Source organism: Gambusia affinis, linkage group LG04 (assembly GCF_019740435.1).
Source record: "Gambusia affinis linkage group LG04, SWU_Gaff_1.0, whole genome shotgun sequence".
Lineage (NCBI taxonomy): Eukaryota > Metazoa > Chordata > Actinopteri > Cyprinodontiformes > Poeciliidae > Gambusia > Gambusia affinis.
Window position 1 is genome coordinate 7,200,012 of NC_057871.1, and position 21,840 is coordinate 7,221,851.

The following is a 21,840-nucleotide window of genomic DNA, read 5'->3' on the forward strand; positions in this document are numbered from 1 at the left end:
CTTACAAAAGACGTTTTAGTTCTCTGACAAAACTCAAGATTGTGTTGCACAAGATATGTAAATATTAACACTTGCCAAGGCTTTTCAGTCAACCTTGTGAATGAAGGAGGTTCCTTCTGTTCTAGGATGACAAGAAGGATTCTAGGTGTTTGACACAGAGATAAAATCAGACAGCTGGGTTGCCATTTTTTTAAGGCTGTAATTATTCCCCCAACTTCTGTACTGCAAATATTCTTCTGTCTATAGACAATATAAAGTAGTTTTCAGAAAGGATTAGGCAAAAGGTGAAGCTAACAAAGAATATTTGCTGCTAATATGTCAAAACATTTTTTCCTTGTACTCACACGGTTTAAATTAACATTTTATTGTTTTGGGGCTTCTGATCTGCTTGAATAGTCAAAATGAAATAATTAGTTCTCCAACTTATGCAACATAAAAACCATAATAGACTGTTTATTAACCCCAAAATGTACCCGACAACCTTATTGGTTTGTGTCTTTTGTTCAATAGAGCAAACATATATGCGTCTCCTTTTTTCCTGTATTTGCTTGAAGCCTGTGAGACTATGACAGGAGACATTTTGCGGAAGTGTGAGAACAGTTAGTTCCCAGAGAGAAGGGAATAAATCATGACAGAGCGAAATTGACCATAAACTTGTGTTAAAAATGATACCCTGAACTATGAGATATCACACCTTCAGTAGCCTGGGGACATGAAAGGCAAGGCTACTTCTCCTTTGGAAGGACATGAAGAGCCATGAAGAGATAATCCAAGTCATAAGATTTAAGGTACAGAGATAGAATACTGTTAGTTATGACTTCTGATTAAAAATATTTAAAGCAAATTTAAGTACAATTTTGTTAAAAAAAATAAAATAAAATAAAATAAAAAGAAAGGAATAACAATTTTATAATGAAACTTTACATTCCATATTGACTATGAAGAAAATTTATTTTGTAAATCTGTAAAAATCAAAGTTTATAAAATAACCCAACAGACTGACAGAAACTATGATGAGCCATGAAACTGGAGATGCTGGCAATATTTTTGATAAACTGGTGCAAAATTGCTGTACTTGCAAAGTAACATTTTCCTGGAGGGATTATTTCAAGTATAACTTCAGATGACAGATTTTTCTTCTTCTGTTTGAGGCCAGAAAAATTGTAATTCTGAAAACTGAGGCAACTGTTGGTTCAACTTACAGTTTCAGTTGGTTAAACTTTCTCATGACAACCAACATATTTCTAGCAGCTTATTTTCAGATATTTAGTGGTGTGAATTTTCACTTGCTCCATTTAGGTTCATTGCACATGATTACACTTGGCTATCTGTTGCTCTACAGTGGAGCACAAGGGGAGATATGAAAAGACAGTTGGGAAAGGGGAGAGATGGAAAAAGTTAAAGGTGATATTCTAAATTTAAACTCTTGTATTTTCTCTCTTAACAATAGGAAAAACATAAAACTACAAAAGTTATTTCCATGAGTGGCAATAAAAATAGCAATAGGGTTTTGTTCCATATAGCACAGTAGGAGTGTAACAGGTAAACCTTTTATGGATGCAAACACAACTAAAAACCAGCCTGTTTAGGATTGTTTTTAAAACTTAATCAATTGCAAATTTATTGATGGAACTTGACTTAACGTCGTGTTTTGATTGTTGATTCTATGTTGCATTGTGTTTCTGTGTTTGATTTGATGTTAAGCACTTTGAAATGCCTTGCTGCTGAAATGTGCTATACAAATAAAATTTGATTGATTGATTGATTGAAAATACATTATAGATTGGAGCAAACAATAAGAAACATCAGTAAACGCTCTTATGTAAGCCCGGTATGAAGACTACAGTTCACCCCATTTTCCAAATCTTTTCAAATTAGGTCATCCCTGTTTCAGGACTCAGTGGAGCTATAAAACAATGCAAACTGCAATGAAAATAATAAAAATCTCATCAGGGAAATTAGTTATTTGAAAAAAAAAGAAGGAATAATTCACAAACTTCTAAAACATTTCATCATTAAAAAGTTAGCAACACAGCCTTATGTATCCTACATAGATATAAGACAACAATTGTCTATTTTGTGTCTTAACATTTAATTAATTGTATAAAAAGAAGTTAATCAATAAAACCTCAGTGATTTATTAATTGCCTACAGAGTTTGAGTCTGTTTTCTTACATGCGCCTATGCAACAACAAAGATGAGCATAACAGTGTAAAAAAACAGATAGGTGGCTCGAAACCTTTGCTTTTACAAATACAATTATTAAGCATGGCATGCTTTTGTATTCACTCTCCCTGAGTCGATACCGTTTAGAAGAAGAAGCTTTTGTACCAATTATGGCAGCAAGTCTTTCACCAGCAAAACACCAGATTTGCACAAACACATTTTGTTTTTAGTAAAAACAGTTCAAGACCAGTCATACTGGATAGAGTGTCTGTAAACATAAATTTTCAAATCTTGCCACTGATTCTCAGTTGGCTTTTGGTCATGATTGTAGGTCATTTTAAAATCATATATACTCTTTGATCTAAAGCAAGGGTCTTCAAATCCAGCTCTTACATATTTGCACTAAATATGTAAGAGATATCATGTTTTTTAATAACATCCCTTTAACATATTATATTAAATTGTAGATTATCAGCAGATTTGCACACCATCATAGAACCATAGCGTGTGCAGCAGGAACCCTAAACAACCAGCTGTGAGAAAATTAATACACCACTGTGAACAAACAGCTGTGGTCTGTAGTCATTTAGGCCTTCTTCAAATATTTTATTCAGTTGGAAATACTAGCAAACAAGATGCAGTAACCAAGGAACCATTAACATTTGGAGGGACCAGGAATCAAACTGCTAGCAATGCAACTGGTAAATAAGTTTATTCATCCATTAACAATACATTCATTAATCTTAGAAATCCAATAACACAAAAACATGATATTTTTCATGGCTTCTCTTTTTCTTAAATAGAAATGTGGTTTTAGCATTCAAATGGGAGTAATGAAACTATCAAAAATCAATAATGCTTTAGAACAGAACTGAGAGGAATGGAGTCTATAAAGTACACAATCTAAGAAAAAAACATTCTATTTCTCTAAAAGGTCAGCGAGCTACAGAACTGCTCAAAAAACACAATCAACCTTCTCGTTCTTCTCTGACACCGCAGTCACTCATATTTTCCCAATAATTCAGGGAATTACAAGCCAGAAGCCATGAAAGAAGCATTTCAGACCTTTTCTCACTAAGTAATCACTTTATTAGTGACACAAAGATGAGTTTGTGCTATTACATGGATCCAGAGGGTGTAATGAAATTTGACTCTACAGCAAAGTAGCAATAAAATAAAAAGGAGAAGTTGACTAAGAATCAATATGATATATACTTCATCTGTTTTGTCTGTTTCTCAATGAATGTACAAAGGTTACACAAAAGCTTCAGATCGATGAGTAAAAAGGAATTTAATCAATGATTTTTCGTGTCTTTTAAGTTATTTGGAACATGAAAAAATCTTTAGGAAAGTTCTGTGTCCCAAATGTTATTTTTATGAGGCTAACATTTTCAATTATTTTTTTTTTAATTGTAGCTCATGCGTGAACCCATGCAGTGAAGCACAACCTATCCAATCCATTGTATTCATCAAGTGCTTTACAGTGCTTTAGAACTTCGACGCATTTTATTGGGATTTTATGTTGTAGACCAACATTAAGTAGTGCATTATTGCAAAGTGAAAGGAAAATGATACAAGGTTTTCAACTTTTTTTGTACAAAGGTACTGTATAATTCCCTATAGTGCTACCAGTATAAGAGGGTTATTTAAGAGGGTTAATGTGGCAGCCCTCTCAGAACTTATACAAATTTTTGTTATATATGAAAGCAGAAAGAGGAGTAATTTTCAGTACTTTTCTGGTCTTAGGAATACCTAAGAATTGGAACGTCAATATATGAATTAGTAAAAACTTGCCTGAGTCATCGTACAATAGTTACATATTCCTTTAAACAGAATTTGTGATTTGTAAAATTCTTTACACTATGTATAGGTATACATGTATATGGACAAAAAAAACCCTGGGATTCTTAGATTTCTATCAAGTATTGCTGAAATCTCGTTTCATTGTAATGAACCCGATATTGTGTAGCGTATCGTCTTGAGAGCTAGGTGTACTATCATTATATTCCCACTCTACAGCAAATGGCAGCGTGTATCATCAGAAAAAAGTTTTAAATAGGTTAAAAAAAATGCACTTATCTGTATGCATTTGCTCTCTGGGTATTTTTCAATGGTTGAGATATGGATTACCTAAAAACAGCATGAATAAAGATTAAAGCACACTATATACGGTATGAGTTTACGTGGTGTAACTTGCATGCTTGATTTCCCAGAACACTTAGTTCTATGTATGCCTAACTCCAGTATATGTAAAGGCTAATGCAGTTAGAGCACAGGTCTTTGCTTCTATGTCTGCTCACATAATGATATTAGGGTTGATTCTACAGTTTGATCCAGCTATCAATGTCAATCATGTTAGCACTGCTCAAAGCGGCAAGCCCTTAAGGGGTATTGGCACTAGGGAAAGGGAGGGGCGAAAATAAAGGCTGGCAGCTTTCTAATGTAATATAACTGGCAGATCTGAGAGCTTTTTATTATATTAATATGTTCCTGGATAATTCTATCTCATTTCCTAACATGACTTAGCCTAAAACCCGAATCAAAATCTCATTTATTCCATCACCTCAATCGAAAATGGTGACCTGAAGTTGCTCAGACTGCTATAGTTAGCAGAAAAACTACAGCAGTCTGAATAGGAATTCCATTTTTTTTCTCCATTCCAAGTTTAAACCATAATTACTAAGGAAAGAACATTCTGTAAGAGCTACACATGGTCATAGCAAGTGTTGCACCTTGAGACTTGGTTTGTTATTGAATGGATTAGATAGTATTGCAAAGATTATTTCATTGTCTTCTTACTACAGACTTAACCCAGTGTAACTAAATGCCAGATTTAAAACAAGAATGGACTATTTGCAATTATTCATAACAGTGGGTTTATTTTCACTTGCCAAAAATGTCCTAAATCTTACAAAAACATGAAACATGGAATTGCAGTTATATCCTTTGCAAAGTAACTTTTAATTTGAAGGACAATTTTTTATTAGTCAACAAAATGTAATGGCGGATTACTGTAAAGCCAATGACAACACAAGTGATTTCTGCTCACTATGTACTTGTCTAGGAAGTCATGTGAAGTTTTTTTTAATTGCACATTTCAGCAACAGGGCCATTCAAAGTGCTTGAGTGATGCAAATCAATGACGCAATGCAATGTTACATCGCGATGACGCAGATTGCATTGAACAAGTAATTGAGTTAACTGTAATGTTTGATAACTAAGATCTATTGGAAGGCATGTGGATTGAAATAAAATTATTCTTTCATAAAGTGCCTCAAGATTACATTTGTAGTGAATTGATGCTATGTAAATAAAATTAATTTAAGATGCAAACACATATTTCCTTTCAAAGTAATGTTAGAATCACTCAATCAATCAAGTGTATTTGTATTTGAATTTGCTCAGCAAAAGAGAAGGTCACTGGAAGGCTTTAAACTCCCACTAGAAATGCAATCAATGGTATGAAAGCAAACATATTTTGAAAAAAAGAGAAAACAAAATCTATAAAGTATTTCCCTGATAAAATGATCAGACTGCCATTTTATGGCACAATACAGTAAAGTAGTCAATTGTTATACAAAATATGGTATGTATTCAAATAACCTAAAAGAAATTTAATTTTGCAATTTGACACCTTGAAATTGGCTCTTCAAGAAGCAGCTGTACTGAAACTTTGATAACTGTCATCACAATGCCTTTGCACTATCCCATTTACAGTTGTTTTGAGAAGTAGTTTTTATGATAAGTTCAGCAGACTTGCAGTTCCACCAGGTGTTTGCTAATCACTGCTGCTGCTAGTCTGATGGAGCTGTGTGGGGAAGGTGCCGACGAAGTGTGCTCTGTGAGGCGGAAGCTCAATTTGGTTGACTGCAACTCCATGGAGGAGATTTGTGGAAACGGACCACTTTGGGTGTTTAGGCAGCCCCAATTTGATGCCAAGAAATTCTGAAACATGCCTGAAAGTCAAATCAACATTCCAAGTAAAATTGTGATGAAATAATAACATTATAACCTGATATAAAGCTCAAAAAAGTTGATTTTGCATAATGCTCCCTTCTTTCTGTTGTCATTATTGGTACTCATCATTTCCAAACCTTGCTGATTTGTGAGAGTAAGTACTAAGTAATGCCAATCAACAGATTCTGCAGATGCTTGACATTAAAAGCTTTATACTGTCTAATTACTAAAAGGCCTTAATTAGGGAACTGTTCTAGAAGTCCAACCTGGATTTGCCACAGTGCTGACAAAATGGTAAATTGTATAAATGTAAAAGTAAATGTCAGTTATGTAACAGAAAACTTTTTTTTCCCCAACAAGAAGTCAAATAACATGGGTGACTTTATTATGATCACAGTATAAGGGAAGGAGTAGGTTCTTAATTATAAATGCCACTTCATAATGTGGATAAGTCAGAAAAAATGCACTTTTAGTGGACTGCTGTGGTGAAAATGGTCTATGGCATAAAATATCCATCTAATAGCAAAAAGTAATTCAATATTTCCAATAGTTTTTATCGGCTTTAAAGTCGTTTCCAAGGTTTTTCATGTCGTTCTGTAATGTTATTGTTATTATGTCCCATTTTGTAGCACTATCGAATGACTGCTCCCTTCAGTTCTTATAAAAATGCTACATATAGATATAGACGATTCAAGGAGTTTTCAAACATACATTAAAGGATCAAAGCAACACTCCAGGTATGTTTATAAGGAAGGAATAACATTGTGTTTTGTGTTTGATTTGATGTAAAGCATTTTGAAATGCCTTGCTGCTGAAATGTGCTATACAAATAAAGTTTGATTGATTGATTGGTTTGATTCTAATATGATGTAAAGCTCAAAAAAGTAGATTTTACACAATACTGCTCCTGTATTTAACTGAAATTATTTCATCTTAAAAACGCAATATTTTTTTTAGAGGGGACCTATCAGACTTACCCCAGGTAGAAATGTTCTTTAGCCTGGGGCAGAGACTGCAAGTTCTGTTTTGTATCCTTTTGGAGCCTTGCCTATTTTAAGGGCTGACCATCTATCTCAGAGATCCCCCTGCTGTGCTTTGCCTTATTCAGTCAGACCGCAGTTACTCCACTAGCATTTTGTGTACAATGAATTGATTACACCTGGGTGCTGCTTTTGATGTTCAAATCCCTGGAGCCATGTGCTCAGTAAGTGAAAGTTAGTAACCCTGATCATTATTTTATTGGTGTGTTGGTCTATACAATATGAGTGTAGCAGGCAGTTTTGGCAGACGGCTCTCTTGTGGGTCAGCACTACACAGCCACAGAATGGCCAATATATCAACAAAGTCAAAGTCTGAATTGTAAACAGAAAGGAAACAGAGGGGCAGAGTGTAACACCAAAGTTTGTGATAGTTTTTTATGATAATTCAGCTTTTCATTACTTGACCAGAGAGGAGTCCCAAATGAGTAGTTTATCAGAATGTATACTCTTAGGAAGAGACAACCAATCCATTATTCATGTCTTTTTTATTCTTTCAGATTTGGCTTTCACATTTGATGCTTTAATGTCAACTTTTGCAGGTAAACACCTTGATTCTTTAAAGACAAATTGACCCAATCAACACTTTCAGTCTAGAAAGCAGAAAGGTCTCAGTGTGTCAATATCTCACTTCTCTCAATATTGCTTGAAGTCTAAGCCAATAAGTAACAAAGTGGGATATTTGACTTGGAACAGACTGCTGATTACTCATTTACCAACTCCATTCAAAACCAAATTTTAATAAGTATTGAATTTGTTTGGTACTGTTAAAAAGATTAAAACTATAGTACAGAGCCCAAAGTTAATTGTTTCCTGTCAATATGTTGCATGCTTTTATTTTCTGTAGGTTAAGTTGCCTTATTTGTAACTTTACTGGTTTCATTACAACATTAATCAGACAGTGCTGCTCATGCAATCGGTTGCCTCCAGATTGCTGGCCAACTCAGCAACAATGAATCATTTTACATGTGTTCTTAAATCACTGTACTGTCCTGCTGTTTTAACAGCACTGTACAGTCTTGGGTCGAAATACATTGATTAAATTTCCTCACACTTGTTAGAAGCATGTCAAGTATGATTCATGTGTCTAATGACCTGAGGAGTTCCCCAGGTCATTAGATACCTGCTTGCATCAGATACATCCAGGAGTAAACTCTTATTTTACAGATGTACAGAAACTGTTGGCTCCTTTATTTCTAAGATTGTTTACTCCAACTTTTAACTGTTATTCATGTAAAGAGCACGTTTGTACAAATGATGCCGTTTGAAAAGAATGTCTTTACTTTACCTATAGTACATTAATACTACATAGTCTTAAGAAAATGCAATCACTAAGCACTCTAAATTGCTTCAATTTACAGAGTATAGACAGCCTCCACTTTCAGCGTACCTGTTGCTGGATGTTTGTCACAATACATGGAGCCACTGAGTTGAACCACGTTTACAGACAAGGTCTAGATAACATCTGTGGGTTGATCATTTTAGCCGTCTTCCACTTACACTAAGATTGAAGTAATGGACATAAATAGTCCAAAGCCTATGCCACAGGTCCTAACTAGATTGAAAGTTTTTACCTGCAAATGCCTCAGAGGGATGTGTCTGCAAGCCAGCCTTCAATAGCTGATAAAACTAAATTGTTAAAAGTAAGTGGTGTGCTGGTGCATAGTGGACTGCAGCTTGTTGTGTGGTACATTAGGAGTTGACAGATGGGAGTGAGAGTATAGGGAACCAATGATTTATTGCTGTGTACGACATTTAAAGTGGTGGGAGCGCTAAATCTGGAGGGGCAATTGTGTAAGAGGAAATTAGTTTCATTTATAAGATTAAATCAAACATGTATTCTTATATTAATTTTGCTCAGTTCATTTGCATTAAAATATAAATTATTATTGAACTAAAAAACAGTCTGAGATATTGCACGCAACAAGTGAAAGAGTGAAAGAGAAATGAACAAAAAAACAGCATCTCTTAATAGTTGACACTCATTATAAATGATAAAGGAAAAAGCTCTGAGTGTCTGCTGTCCTATAAATAGATGTCCTATTTCAATATGCAAGAGGATTCTACTGGGACACTTATCTACATGTTATACAGGGTATTTCCTTCAGTTGATCTTTTGTAACATTTTGTCATATTACCACAAACCTTCCACCACCTCCGCTCCAGCGCCACAAGAGCAGGCAGCCTGTTCCAGCAGCTCCTACTCAATCCTGAGTTTTTTCTTATTTATTTTTTTTCAGATATGTTATATGCCATCTTGCTTTTTCACATAATGCAGCCGACTGTTGTATATGGACAACGTTTTTTTCAACAGTACTTGTGCTCTGAGAGCAGCACAGTCCTATCTATTGTTTACACCAAAGATCAGCTGTTAGCTCTCCATATTCATAGCCCATTAAGTGACACAATATTTCCTGCATGATGAGCAGGAAGCTACTTGGGACCTGTACTGTCATCAAAATGTGGTGACTGGAGGAGAAGGTACCAATACACCATCACCTCCATCACAATGAGAGGAGGACTTTTTGTATGCCAGCACTAAAGAGGTATTCAGCTCATCAACTATACTTCGCCTGGCGGGCTCAGATTACAACTTTGTTAATCTAAAACCTGTATATAGGTTTAACCTGTGTGTAGACTCCTTCTGCAAAGAGAACCAGCTGTGACACACACAGTGAGGATATGGTCTGAGGAGACTGAAGAAAATCTGAGGGACTGTTTTAGCTCTGCTAAGTCAAGATCCAACCTGGAATAAAGGGTCTCCTCAAGGAGAAGAAGAAATCCTTTAGATCAGTAAACAAGGAGGGGTAGCTGCAGGAGAACAAAATCTGTGGGGTTTGGAAGAGCCTAAGGAGTCAGGTTTGATCAGACACTCACTCCTCCCCAAGGCCTGTCCCCCCTGCGCAATCCCACTCATTTGTGACGACTGCCTGCTTTTCTTCTCTAAATTTCACACCTGTCAGTTCTCAGCCATCACACAGTCCTTCAGCTTAGGGAGAGGGTGATGTGCCACGACTTTGACTTTGAGTGGACTCTTGTACGTACCTGGGTGTTCCCCTGAACAATAACCTGGGCTGGAGTCATAACCCTGATGCTCTTTACATGAAGGGCCAGAGCAGACAATACTTACTAATAAAAATGAAGCCTTTTGGATTGAAGTGGATGCTCTTTCTTGACACTGTAGTAGCATCAAGCATAATCTATAAGCAGGGGTGTCAAACTCTAGTCCTTAAGGTCCGGTGTCCTGCAGTTTTTAGATGTGCCACAGGCACAAAACACTGGAATGAAAAGGCTTAATTACCTCCTTTTTGTGTAGATAAGTTCTCCAGAGCCTTGCTAATGACCGAATTATTCTATTCAGGTGTGCAGCAGAGTGGCATCTAAATGTTGCAGGGCAGTGGCCCTCCAGGACTGGAGTTTGACACCTGTGTTCTATAGTGTAGCTGGTTAACAATTCTGGCCTCCCTTCCCTCTCCTTCCTCTGAACAAGTGCAGGTGATGGGAGACAGAAGAAATCTGGCTAAAATGAAATCTTACTTTTGGACAATATCTCCCTCCACATGCATGAACTGGAGAGCTCCTTTGGTGACAGACTGCTGCATCTTAGGTGCACAAAGGGGCATCATTGTAGATCCTTTCTCCCAGCAGCTGTTAGACATAATCATCATTATTTACATTACTGCTGTTACTTGCAACACTTTCTTCTTGTAAATAGTATATTGCTGTCTTTTATTCTTTTATACATTTATATTTTGTACATTTTAAAATGTACAAAATATGAACGTTGCACATTTCTTTCGATCTGAGTATGCCATTTTTAATTGCTGCATAGTATTTTTATACTGTATATTTATCCTTACTGTACAGTCTCTAATTTTTCTGTCTTTAATTATTTTACCTTTTTGTGAAAAGACATGCCTAGACTTAACATTCACTTCCTGCTTATGCACCTGATTTTTTTACACTTAGCCTGTTTTGCAACTAAAACTGTCAACAACTTTAGTAGATATCCAAGTTGGTGACAACATACTTTGCCCCACATTACTTAGAAACAATTTGTGCAACGTAAAACATGCTTACAAATTAAGAATGACATAAAATTCTTTCTTTTTTTAAAGACCAATAGCTTATGCTGTTTTTCTGTAGCATTTGCATATTCGTTAATTAGAGTTTTAGAGTATCACTTTAAAGTAAACTGTAATCCTTTGAGACAGAACTTGTTCTTCACTCAAGATAACACCCTCCAGCAGATATGCACACCCACACACACATTTATCTTTAGACAATCCGACAGGGCTTCATTGGCTTTCTTTGCATATCTTACAACTGTTCCCAACTGTGATCTTAAGGTCAGTATGTTGCAAATGTCAATATGTTGCAGAGAATGATCAAAACATGTTTTTTTCTGTAGTATTGTGTTTTCATTAATTTGAGCATATTTTTTTGTTCTTGCATTTGTTTTGTAGATGAGTAGAGGCAAAGAAGCAGACAAATGATTCTCAAGAATCTAAAATTATCAAAAACTACATCCTAATTTGTCTCCAGGCATTTTAGAAAAATATTTGACAATTTTTTTTCTTTTATTTAATCAATGGTCTGCAATAAAATAACATGTAGCAGCAAAAAAACATATTTTTTTTAAAAAAGCACAACATTGTTTGTTTTGTAAAGTTATCTACTTGGGGCCGCCTACATGAGAAAAAATTTTCTGAATATCAGACCTGGGGCTATCTAACAACTAGCACCATGGTTAGGATTTTAGAGAATCTTTTTTCCTTTCTTAATTTTAAATTCAAGTAGTCACCTTTTTTTGTTTTTTACTGAGACGAGCAGAAGAGAGAATGAGATAGCAGATACAACTGAATCATATATCTATGTACATGGTATAAAAAAACATTCCTTTGTTCATGTCATTCATTAAATCAGACTAACTTTACTGCCTGAAATTTTTTGGTTATTTTTGGATGACCAATATTATTTAATTAAGTCAAGAATTCAAAATTCTCCAATTATTGAGTTGTCTTTAAAACATTTGAGGAGGCATTCCAGACTGGTTGCAAACAAGACCTCAAACTGACCCATTTCTTGACTGCCGGTATCAATGGATTTGTAGTTTACCCACCACGTCCCAACACCGGTTGACGGAGAACCAGTCAGGTAGACAAAGCACCAATTTCCGATTATGCCATTTTACTCTGCATCATATTCTGTCATTCAAATAGAAAATATTTTTGGTAAACCTAACTGACCTGAAACAGGAAAAGCTTAGCTGGATTTAATTAATGTCACTAACAAAAAAAAAGTTCTACCCCTTTATACAGGGGTATGCAAATATTTGATTTTAACTCAGTGAAAAGACATACTTTAACACATGTTGCCAGCCAATGTGTTACTAGATAACCCAACTGTTGCTAGAGCATTCTACATGGCAACTCTCAGAGGAGCTATGTGAGCAAGAAGGCCATCAGTTTCCCCCTAATGATCCTCCTACCTCACAAGTCCTGTTTAGTTTTATGTCCCACATCCAACTTACTGTGACATTCGTGTGCTGGCTATCACACCTCCTAAATCCTTCTCTCAGCTGTACACAGTTTTGCAGAGTTGCCCTCTTTCAGCTGCCATGGCTCTTGGCTATGGCTATATTCTGCCCAGGCTCCCTTGACCCAAGCTAGTAATGCATTATACCCCAGATCAATTGATAGATTGGCCCTGTCTGAGCTGCCGTAACTAAATCAGCTGCTCCTGATGATTCAGCACCGGCCAGGGAGCCGGGCCTGCTGTCACCAATCACAGATCACCAGCAGCCGAGACAGGTATGGACATTCTCCTGTCACTTGAACCTAATTTATTGCCCGCTACCACATTGATTAACCTTGTGCTGTGGTTCAAGCTTCCTATAAAAATTTGTGTTGGTAGGGTGGGGGCACTTATGAAGACGGAAGAGGAAACATAAAGGCAACAGGATGCTTACATTACTTTTGTAAACTTTAAAAAAGAAAAAAAAAAAACTTAATATACGCAGCCACTCTTTCAGTCTTTCGGTGGTCAAACATTGCTTTGACAAACGTGTGATCTATCATTATGTACTGAAAAGGAAATGCTCTATTCAGCTGCCTCCTTTACAGACCAAGAAACTTTCTCACTGCATGTTGTGATTCATTCATTCAATCATTCCCTTTCTATAGCCATTTCATCCTGCTCATGGTTAGAGAGGGACGGAGCCGTCATCAGGTAAAAGAGAGGGTACACTCATCACACACAATGCATGCAACCATGCAGACACACTTTCACTCCATTGATGAAATAAAAGGAATCTCTAACATGGACACTTTTGGTCTGATCGAGAAAATTGGAAAACCAAAAACACCCTGGGCATGCGATGGGAGAACATCACATCTAAACATTGATATAACACCACAAGATAAGATGTGAGATGGTTTGCTGTGTTTGACTAGGCATGTTGCAAAACTTAAGCAAACTCTTCCAAGTTTTGGACTCTGGACTTTTGCGAGAGATGGGACCCGATCAAGTAGACTGAGCTTCCCAAGATGATAATTTTTTGCAAGCAATGCACAGTATGTCAGCATTAACATCAAAATTGGGGAACATTAATGTGGGAGTCAGTCATGTCGTATTTGTATGGACAGTGGCAGTTTCTGCGACATGGGTGTATTTTTCATGCTAATGTAATATTCAGCCAGTTGAACAGAGTCTTACAGCAGCAGATGTTCACGTCAGACATTGATGACATTGCCCAAAATGCTAATAGTCACAAAGTGATAAAATATGAGAAACAGAGGGCAGACGAAAATAGGCATATTGCACATGCCATCATCATCCAACTCTAACAATAAGAATAACTCTGAAACACAATCAAAAACCATACTTGTAACGTTCGCTAAAAGAGATAGGATCAGTCCTGGTTAATTATTTACCAGATGGCAGTGGTACAGCATAACTCAATGTGCTATTCCGAGCACACTGAAAATTCTTGTATTGGCTTAAATTGCAATATATATTGTAAGTTTAGGGAAAAAATGCAGTCATTTTTACTTTTTATTTTTAAATATAAATCGTGCAGCCCTAACTTGAATCTCCATCTAGATGAAGGAGTGGACTCATCATATACTTGCTCTGGAGAAGTACTTGATGAATTAGCATTAATGCAATTAGTTGGACTTCATTAAACATATAACTTTTTAAAAATAAGTATAACAAATTGAATTTGACAATGTGAATTTGAATCTATGGGACTGGATTAGGTTGAATTGATTACATATATACTTCTGGATATAGAATGGAATTGGTTATCTTTTAAGCCATTTTTTTTTTTTTATCAAGAGAACAAATAAGCAATTTGTTAATTTGTTCTATCCATCTTTCTTAGATGGTTCTTTCTTAATTGGAAAATCAGAGAATACTTTTCAAATCTGTTTTTCCAATGCCTTCCAGAGAAGTAACTTAACACTATATGTTACTCATATCACATATAGTGTTATGTTACTATATGTTATATAAGTAACATAATATTCATTCTCCAAATGAGTATGAACATTTGGAGAATGTTCATACTCCAAATGAACATTCTTTCATTTGGAGTATGAAAGAAAACTGATTAAAAATAAACATTTTTAAGTTTCATATTTCAATCTATTTAACATTGCTCTTTATGAGCAGGTCCATAGCAATATTCTCTACTGAAATCACTCCAGGTTCCTGATGTAAACTTATTGGGGGAGTTGAGCTAAAAAAGGAAGCATTTTGTTCGTAATGCTTCCATGATTTACTTTCAGTTCTTAGCCTGGACAGCCAGAGGCTGTCAACAATCTCCCAGCTGTAGCCTCTGAAACACAACTCATGGGCCTAATGAACCAATGCACAATTACTTCAGGAAAAAGCTGGCTTGACTTAGGAGTAGAAAAAGTATGTGGGTGTTCAGAAACACAAATTGGTTTTATTTTTTTAAGGGTGACAGGAAAGAAACTACTATGACACATTCAAGTAACAATCAAATATCTTCTGTGTTTTTATTCCCTTAAACGAGATGTATCTATACTATTCTACTGCATGTTTCTATGTAGAAATACACCAACAGATGTAATAATTTGACAGTGTTGTGTAAGCAGCATGTCTGTTTCAAGTCAAAGAAGCTCTGATTATTTTGAATAAAGTGTAAATGTAGACGGGTGCCTGTCCTGTTGTTTCTAAAGTCAAAAATGTCCGATTTCTCTAACTGATCTGACTAGAGCAGTCCAAACCACTTATGGTAATGGTTTCGTTCTGACAGCAGGAAAGAGCAGAATGACAAAAAACTGAAGTCGTTGATCCCAAATACAGCAAAAGATATCCCTTTTTTTTCCTGAGCATGTTGCGTTCTAATTTAAGCCTGTACTGTAGATGGCTTATTTTCATTTTAAGATTCTGGAATCATAAAAACTGAATTGCATGAGACTTGCAGGAAAAAAAGGATAGTGCTGATCACATCAAATATAACAATTTAATTAAAAATAAGATAAATCTTTCCTATGCATTACCACAAACACTAACAAACACCTGTGTGCATTTTGTAGCACTCACTGACAATTTAAGAATTTATAAAAGTTTTATAACTCTGTTTACAATTTCTAATTGTAAACATTATTAAGTATCTCTTAAGGATTAATTCACAAATTGGTCACAAGTGGACTATGAGTCCTTATGAGCAGCAGCCTGAAAAACAAATACAAAAAACTGTAAATGCATTTTTATTAAAATTAAATTGATTTCTTTAGGCTCACCTACATTTTAAGAATGGTTTATTTAGATGTTCTCAGTCTTAACATCTGATTCCTTCTTTGAAACAGCACCTGCTCTAAAACCCTGCTTAGATATCATAAATGTTCTCAGCTTAGCCCTAAGTGACAAACTCTAAAGTACTAGAAAGAATTATTAATACATATTTATAAGCAGAATTACTGCCGTAAGTATTATTACCACCCAAGCAGATTTGCTCACAGATGGCCATACTTCAGGCTACAACAACCAACGCAGACTCCAAGTGCAATCTTAGTAGGACAGATGATGATACCATTGCTTCTAATGAACCAATAAGTAACCAGCAGCAGGCAAGCGAGGGTTATTTCGTAGCTGTGACTGCATCTTATTAGTTTTTGTGCTGGAGCACAAAAACTAAGAAAAAAGAAGCTGTAACTGTCCAAGTACTGTAAACAAGAAAGCAGCAAAATACAATTCTACGGAGAAAGAAAATATGTTTCAAATTTCTAAGTTAACCAGTGATTACTGTATGTCAGTTTACATCTGGAGAGATAAAGCAAATCACTCTTACCACAAATGATGCCTGTAGATTGCAACTAATAATGATGGGCATTTGTTTTGTTTTTTTGTTGTAGACGTCTATCTTGGCGAAGCCTTAGAAATGTTGTTTACTTAACTTTAAATAGAGTCACATTTGTAAGTAAACTATATTTGTTAGTTGGGTTTTGGAAGATTGGTATGTAGGTTGCACCCACAGCCAAGTACCCAATGCTCATACTAGCTGGGTCACACACTGCTGTGAGATCGCACCATACGATCATACCATAGCATCCTTAACAAGTCAGCCTATGTGGTTGTGTTGGTTAGACTGTCAATGACAGCACACCAAAGCTGATCACTCAAGTGTTTAATGGGATAGAGGGCAGCTCTAAAAACAGGTTATTCCTTTACCTCCACTTTAACATTCTTGCTAAATGGTAAGTAATGTTAGATAAATAGTATTTCCAAAGAAGAAATCTTATGTTTTTTTGAACAATAACAATATTTGTTGTTAATCTGTTTCTAAGAGATGAGAGCGTTTTCTGGTAACCAAGTACCACAAAGTAAACATCTGATTTTTACTTTTGCAAAATTTACCAACTGTACATTTATTGTGTCTAAGCAGAAAAACAGTATTTCAAAATAGCTTATGTTTTCTAAATAATAATTAATTTGATGTTACGAGATGAGCGATTATTTCTGATAACGAACTGCCACGAAGTATAAATCAGATTTTTTCTTTTGTTTTGAATGTCTGTTTTATAATATATTTAATACCAATGACAAAGAAAATGTTTTTTTATTTCTGCAAAATTCACTAACTGCACAATTCTTGTCAAGTAGTGTAAGACAAGTAGTATTTAAATCGAGCAGAGAAAATCTCATGTTTTTCAAACAATAACAATATCTGTTGTTAATCTGTTGCTAGGAGATGAGCATGTTTTCTGGTAACCAAGTGCCAAAGTAAACATCTGAAAAAAAAAAAAAATCAAAAGGCAGTGCATTAACATTACCGCAAACATTAGCAATTCACTGCCCACATTAGCAGTGGCCTTTTACGTAAAATAAGCTTTTTAGCTATTTTGTTTACTTTTTCGCCATGTTCGCAGAATCCTCAATGGTGCATAACAGGCTGTCCTGCATTACTGAACTCAAAAAAACATAAAAACATATATTTTTACATGTATAGATGGCATTTTCCTAATTCCTAACACACTGATGTGCTGAAAACAGACATGATCCTCATGGCATCTATTCTCAACACATCAGAACTGACTTTTACCAACACCTCACCTTGCCCTGTCCTCTTTGGTCATTATCAAACCTGCTTGCAGCAGCACTCTGATAGAGATAATACCAAAGGGATTCACAAAAAGTAACAGATGGTGAGGAAATTACCAATATACTTTACAGACTTGGCACTTTGCACTTGATAAAAACATAGAGCGAGTGGATTATTCATTTTCTTTCATCTGCCTTCAGATCAATTCAAGAAAAAACAATCCAGCATCACCTATATACCTAAGGGGTTCTTTTTCATGTATATCATATATGATGTTTGTTCCTTAACTCCTGAAACAGATAAATAAAAACCCAGCAAAGCCCAACAAGAGCCTTAGAAAAGGATAAAGTGATTGATAAGCTACAACTACATGAAAGAAATGTCAGAAAATATTGAACAGTAGAAAAGTAAATATGTGTCTCCCACATAAACACAAATACTTTATGTATACACACACATATATATATATGTATTAGATATAAGAGTGACACAGCATGTTTAAGTGGTTTGTTTGTTTCCAAAAGGTGCACAAAGGACTTTTGCACTTACATTGTTCATGTACTCGCTCAACAGGTCTTGAAGGGCCTGACGAACAGCGTTGCATTCAGCCACAATGCGTTCACGGCGGTCATCGCGTGTGCATGATGAGTCAGCCATTAGTGCAGCCCCACTGATAATGCTCTCCAAGCGCTCCTCCAAAGAGGGTCTGAAACGAGCCTCACTGAATGTCAAAGGGTCCAGGATGATCTTGTTCTGCAGGAATAAAGAAAACATGTATAAGGTCAGGAAACTAAGACGGGCTATACTGGCTGAAAAAAGAGATCAGAAGAGATCCAAAACATATCGTGGTAAGCTGTATTTCAATTCTATCCATACTGACTTAGAAAAATGTGAGTCAAGTGTTTTATGAGAGTATCCCCGGAGTAAAAAACAGCAGCATTTGCCTGGAGGGAATAATCTGTCAAAACAGATCAATGGCTGTGTTATCTGTTGACCATACTCCAAGTTGATTCTCGCTCACCAGCCTGGAAAATGTTTGTACAATAGGGCCATACACAATGCAACAGTTTGCTTCTTCCTGAAAGTTGACCGTCTTACAAGGCAAGTTCTCCAAAATGCATATTTTATATATAGTTTAAATATACGGTAATTGATTAAGGTTCCCATATAGAACCAGAGTCGGAGTGTGAACATAACATACAAAAAACCCAAAAGGAAACCTCATTGAGATCTATTGCCACTGGGTTATAGTGACCTCTGCTAAGGCCTGTATTTTAAGTGCTGACGCTTACTAATGAGGTCTACCTTCAGTCTGTTGAATATCTCTGCTCTCTGATCTGAAGTAGGGGAAATGTACAGGCAGGTACACTGAGCTCAGAATAATGATGCAGTTCCTCTTGCTATTTACATTTAAAAAATAAGAATAGATTTCTAAGAAACACAGTTATTTTGAAGGAGGAAACTTTTAATGGAGGGGATTTAAAGGTGGAAAAGATTACCGTAAGTTGAACATCTGAACCAATCAACTTATTATTTGTGTTTCCTCTTTTTCTTTTTATGCATAAACATTGCCCTTTTAAATCTGTCAGTAAAAGTTCAAAAATTGCTCCTGAAACTCTGTTTTGTTCATGGTTACTTGAGACATGTCCATCTTTTATCTTTAAGGCTTGTTAACTGGTATTACTTTTATTTCTAAATTGAATTCATATTGTTTTTGAAACAACTGCCCACCTTCTTATTTAATTAGCATTGTTCTTAAATCGTTTTATTTGATGCTATTGTGGTTTTCTTTCATTTGTATTTAAAACATTTTGAATAAAGTCTACTGCTCCAATTAAACGCCACACTAAGCCTTTAAAATGAAAGACGAGGCGAGCCTTGCTTTTGTGTTTTATGATCAGTCCTTTAAGTTAAGCCTCACCTAATGACATTACGAATTATGGTTTATAATTCTAAGCTTTAAAAAAAAATTGGTAAAATAAATCAACATTGGATGCAACGCTAAAATTAGGATATATTTTTGTGATTTTAATGTCTGCAAGTAAATCTGACAAGAAAAGCTATAAAAATAACTTATGTGGTGAGTTTGGCATATGCTAAAAAACTGTAAGAACAGAGGCAGTGTACTTGAAGCAGGTTGCTCCAGGGAGAGAATGACAGACTGTCAAATGATGCCAAATAACCTCTAAAGTAAGAAAGAACAAGATCTCTAAAGTCTACTTTTTATCTGAGGCTGACAAGCGCATATGTTGTTGCACAAGATAAAAATGTTTGCACTAAAATATCTTACATGAACGTATTCTGCATATGAAGATTCATGATTAAATTCACCATGGGAGTAAGGAGTTAAGAAAAAGGTTGGATGTGTTGCCCTTATTTGCAGTCTTTCTGATGGCATCTATTTCAGGAATTACAAATTTGGTAGAACAAAAAAAAGTTCAATTTACTCTGTATCTCAGTATGAAAAGGTCCAGAGAAGTAAAGACCACGAAGAGGAACTGAGAGCATCCCTTAAGACTGAAATTAGATTTTTATTCCACATGGCTTGTCAGAGTACAATTATAGTAGAGACTTGGGAATAAACAAAGACGAAAAATGGAAAAGCAACCACCCAAAAAAAAAAAAAAAATGTAACTGAAATCTTTTCAGTTATCTTTAAAAAACATGATTATGACTGGGGGGGAAAGCTTCCTCAAGGTTTGATAATGAATATATGAAAGTTTTCTGAACCTACTCAATCATCAGCAGTTGTCCTGTTTTCTGGTCACTTTGATGTCTATAGTAGCTTACCCAGACTTTTCCAAATAAAAAGAAAAATGTCAACAATAATACAATTTGTAATTGTTGAGTTAAAAACAATGTGTCTCACATACCTAATAAATAACATGATAGTAATTAATTTAAGGAACAATGCAAACATTAGTGCCGATCAACAAATGCACGTTCATCATTGCTTCTCTTTTGCTATCTTATTTGAGACTCCAATGAATTAGAATCGTTATTTCAATAAATCAGAAAGTGAAACTCAGGTACTATAGTTTCAGTAGTGTATAATAACGTATGTCTGTTCATTTACAACATGTGCACTCAATACTTGGTAAAGGTTGTTTTTTTTCCCCCCATGAATTAATGCATCAGTGTAGCATAGAATGGGGGCAATTGGCCTGTGATACCAACAAGAAGTTAAGAAAGCCTTTGTTGCTTTAACGGCAGCTTTCAGCTTATCTGTACTGTTGGGTTTGCTGTCTTTGACAGTTACCATGGTAATTAAGGACCAGGTGTTGTTCCTTTTAGCAGTGTGGGCAGGTGCCAGGGCAGACTAGGAAATGAAACAGCATCTCCATAAAGCTAGTCAAATGAGGGAATCACGAATGCTTCATAATTTTGTGTTCTACAGAAATGCTGATTTTGGACTTAAAGAGGTGGAGAAGGCACTATAAACAATTTGGTTCCTCAAATAGTGAAACTGAAAATTTCACATTGATTCTCTAGCAACTTTTATTGTGTCTCTCTCCACTTTTCCTCCAGACTCTGGAACCCTGCTTTTCAAATTTTGATTTTCAAAGCACAGATTCAAGTTTCTGTACAAAACCTGTGAATCCTAAAGGCTGGAGATCTCCCTGTTGCTTCCAAATTTTTTTGTGGTTACTTCTAAGCTTCTTTTCTTCACTTTTAGTCCAAATGAAGCACTTCACCATTATCCAGCTTCTTTATAAATTATCATTATACATCCATGTCTGTGACCATCCGTCTACACACCTGGCAGATTTACATTTAAAATTACAATTACAATTTTGGCCAAGATAGAAAATGGTTAAAAATATGAAAGAAGTATCAGTTAGAAATAATAATAAATGTTTTTATTGACATTTAATGCACAATGGCACAGTTGGTAGCACTGTTGCCTTGCAGCAAGAAGGTCCTGGGTTCGATTCCCGGCCCGGGGTCTTTCTGCATGGAGTTTGCATGTTCTCCCTGTGCATGCGTGGGTTCTCTCCAGGTTCTCCAGCTTCCTCCTACAGTCCAAAAACTGTTGGGTTAATTGGTCTCTCTAAATTCTCCCTAGATGTGAGTGTGTGTTGTTTGTCCTTTCTGTCTCTGTGT

General features: G+C 35.7%; 1 protein-coding gene and 1 long non-coding RNA gene across 6 annotated transcripts in view; one reads left to right on the forward strand and one right to left on the reverse strand.

Moving 5' to 3' along the window:
- Positions 1-21,840, reverse strand: part of ctnna2 (catenin (cadherin-associated protein), alpha 2) — a 298,746-nt gene that overhangs the window by 208,942 nt on the left and 67,964 nt on the right. For all 5 annotated transcript variants that reach the window (XM_044113695.1, XM_044113696.1, XM_044113701.1 and 2 more), the window contains exon 7: positions 18,286-18,489. In XM_044113695.1, coding sequence (XP_043969630.1) covers positions 18,286-18,489 — 204 coding nt within the window. The remainder of the gene's footprint in view (positions 1-18,285; positions 18,490-21,840) is intronic.
- Positions 16,743-18,399, forward strand: LOC122829272. The gene is made up of 3 exons (XR_006370347.1): positions 16,743-16,891; positions 18,036-18,143; positions 18,310-18,399. It is a non-coding gene; the product is annotated as an uncharacterized LOC122829272 (long non-coding RNA).